This window comes from Sinocyclocheilus rhinocerous, unplaced genomic scaffold (genome assembly GCF_001515625.1).
Source record: "Sinocyclocheilus rhinocerous isolate Xijiao unplaced genomic scaffold, SAMN03320098_v1.1 scaffold963, whole genome shotgun sequence".
Lineage (NCBI taxonomy): Eukaryota > Metazoa > Chordata > Actinopteri > Cypriniformes > Cyprinidae > Sinocyclocheilus > Sinocyclocheilus rhinocerous.
This window is the reverse complement of record NW_015638949.1, coordinates 1,002,954-1,006,378: the sequence shown is the minus strand read 5'-3', so window position 1 is coordinate 1,006,378 and position 3,425 is coordinate 1,002,954. Positions and strand designations below refer to the sequence as shown.

General features: G+C 35.1%; 1 protein-coding gene across 1 annotated transcript in view; it reads left to right on the top strand.

The window, feature by feature from the left end:
- Positions 1 to 3,089, top strand: part of rad18 (RAD18 E3 ubiquitin protein ligase) — a 37,101-nt gene extending 34,012 nt beyond the window's left edge. Inside the window, exon 12 of the mRNA XM_016565567.1 lies at positions 2,892 to 3,089. Coding sequence (XP_016421053.1) covers positions 2,892 to 2,904 — 13 coding nt within the window. The 3' untranslated portion in view covers positions 2,905 to 3,089. The remainder of the gene's footprint in view (positions 1 to 2,891) is intronic.
- The last annotated feature ends 336 nt before the right edge of the window (positions 3,090 to 3,425 follow it).

The following is a 3,425-nucleotide window of genomic DNA, read 5'->3' as shown; positions in this document are numbered from 1 at the left end:
AAAAAGAATGCTTTAAGCTAGAATAAAATGTATTTTTTTGTTTAAAAGTAGAGGCTCTGATCTTTATTTTGGTGTATTGCATATTCAAATATTCATACAGCAAAATATACTGGAGGCCATCAAATTTGAGTGAAAATCACTGGCGGTGGCTGGCAACTTTTTTCAAAAATGCTGGCGGGGAAAGAGTTAATAAGCCATAATATGCATTAATATGCATTTAGTATCATAATCATGTATTGGCACCGTCACTCAAAATTTTGGGGGCAGATTTTATTTTTTTACTTTTATTCTGCATGGATGCATTAAATTGATCAAAAGCTACACTAAAGACTTTGCCATCACAGGAATAATTTAATTTACATTAAAAATGCCCGTGCTTTAGATCCCAACATGTAAAGCACACCTAAATGATCTTGTTCAACATGCGACCTTGAATCATCACTTTTCACATCATTCACTTACAATCAACACTGCACTTTGTACTCTTCTATGTGGACATATGCAACATTCACCCTCATTATTTTTTTATGGACTATTTCTGTCCCTTACAGAGTAACGCTTCCCTGAAAAGCAGTGGCTGCGACATTCATATATGTACATTGAGATGAAAACTGTCCATACTTGGAATTTCTTTTGACAATGAAGGTCCTCGTCATGCATTGGCTTGTAGTCAAGCTATGAAGCCATCTTAAAGTTCCTCCATTTCAGATGAAGCGAATCAATTAGTTCTGTTTGTTAAGAGCTGATCTGGAAGATATTAGGATCATTGCATGTTTGGATAAGCCATGGCAAATGTCGTGCTAGTAATCCAGAGTCATAAGCCAGAACCTGCAAAGGAACTTTGCACTTTCAGAGTTCTCTCCTGATTTGTTAAGCTTATTCTGAGGGTTGTCTTTTGGCATCTTTAGCTAGTATAACGAAAACATCTGCTTCAGCCCTCTTGGTCCCTTACAGAAGCTCTTGGTTGTGAGATTTTTGCTGCATCTGTCATTAAGCACTGGATGATCTGCCAGAAGAGACATCTTTCACAGTTTGAATTCAGTCAGTAGTCATCATCTCTGGATGATTGCCTCCCCTTTGCACCCATTCCAATTTACCGTTCTGATTTTATATTTGAGCATGTTGAGTAGTAGGGGATTTGGATCGGAAAGGGCCTCAAGCTGGGATTCAAACTCTGATCAGGTGGCCACATGGCTATCAGCTCTTACATTTGACTTCTTTTTAAAATCTTTATAATGCAACATGCATATAATCCATAAGGCTAACGACACCTTGATGTATTATTTTTTTTTTTTTTTTTTTTTTGTGCTAGTATTTATTATGCATTGTTTGTATTTCACTTTGAAATAGTTCCAGCATTAAGTAGATTCTGGCTAAAGATGGAAATTCTGTTTGGATAACAAAGTGTAGATTCTAGTAAGCTTTGGGTTTCACTTTTACTCCACAGTTTCAGTTTTTAAGTTCCCCTCAAAATTCCTTTGTTCTGTTTTAGGAAAAAAATAAAAAGAACATCAGTGTTTTCAAAGTAAGATGATCTGATCTTATGGAACGGAAAATAATAATTGTGCAGACAAGACATGATATTAATCAGAAAGGACAAAGAGAAATGGTCAAAGAAACTTAATTTCCAGTAACTCAGACATTGCACATACCAACTTGAAAACGAATGCAGACAAGTCATTCTAAATGATAAAAGCATGTCCTTGAAAAGCAGCTGAATTATAGTCCTTAGAAATACTGGTCACACTGTGAAATTGGACTTCATCCATGTTTTTATTTGTGAAAGGGCATTTGTCTGCAGACTCAGAAGGAGCTTCTGACTATTAGGCCCTACGGCAACAGCAGTCAGTGATGTGAATTAACACTCACCAAGCATGTAAAACCAAAATAATTTTTGTTTTGTTTTGTTTTACTTGGGTTACAGGGTTGTGCTTAACAAATGCAGTCAACACTACAGTTTGTGTAAAAATTGGAAATGTAATATTTAATTAGTATTTAATATTTAATTATTTTATCATTTGTAATATGTTTATTATAATATGTAATTGTAATATGTTTATTAATCACTTGTCATCCTGCCATGTCATAGTGTCCAAACGATGTTACTTCATAAGTATCTAAATTTTAAGGAATATTACTTTTTTAATGTGTTAACATGATTGTGTACAAAATGTATTCTAAAACTAGTTTATTTAGACATCTAATTGAACTGCAAAGCGTGTACTCATGGTGTTAATTTTCTTAAGCTGAATAATGTCATTTTCTCTGTCTCAAGCAGTCAAGCAGACAGAGAAATGAAGAGACATGTCTGACTGATTTTAGAAAGAAATGCCAAAAGTTGCGGTGTGGGTGTTGTACTTTGCTGTGTAGTACGAGGACACGCTTCACAGCAAAACAAGATGAACCTAAACACAAATTGACGACAAACTGGCTAAATTAACAAGAGGCTGAGTGAATGATTGTCTGAGTTTGAGCTTCGAAGAGGAAATGGCTTTAGTCTATTGCGATTTTTGCAGGCTCCGGCATCTCTGTGGACACCATACTGCTGCTCTAATAATGAATTTAGTTATTCAATCATCATTAGTCTTAGTGCTGTTGTTTTTCCCTACATGTGTCGGTTTTAATAACGATAATGAAAAGGCTTCCATGGGGAAAAAATTGATGCAGTTTGTGTAATGTGTCATGGCATGCAACTAAAAGTGTAAGAGTTTTTACAGTCCGCATTATTCTTCAAAATGATTATGCAGTAAAAGTCCATTCAGGAGAGAGATCAGTACCTCAGCTGTTTTGTAACTCGTTTTTGTTTGATTATCTCTCTTTGCTCGATTTAACCTGTGCTTTGCTGTAGTGCCAAATGGACCAATTTCAACCATGTGCAATTCTCTCTCTAGACACAGCGAGTGAATTCTCCTCTCCAGAAGTCCAGAGCAGCCGGTTACAGAGAGGTCTCGATTCCCATAGGGAAGATGTTTGAAGACCCTGTGAAGAGACATCCCTAGTTCATTATGTAACACGAGTATCAGTTTTGAGGTTTTTCTGAGCTAAATGTGTGGTCTAAATGTCTGATCCAGTTTCCCACATATTATGTACAGTAGTTTTTTTTTTTTATCATTTCAGTATTATGTTTTCTCCAATAAAACAGAAAAAACAACTTATGGAATTTATGTAATCCATTCAGAATTTCATATGGAACTTCTTATACAGGTGCATCTCAATAAATTAGAATGTCGTGGAAAAGTTCATTTATTTCAGTAATTCAACTCAAATTGTGAAACTCGTGTATTAAATAAATTCAATGCACACAGACTGAAGTAGTTTAAGTCTTTGGTTCTTTTAATTGTGATGATTTTGGCTCACATTTAACAAAAACCCACCAACTCACTATCTCAACAAATTAGAATACTCCATAAGACCAATAAAAAAAA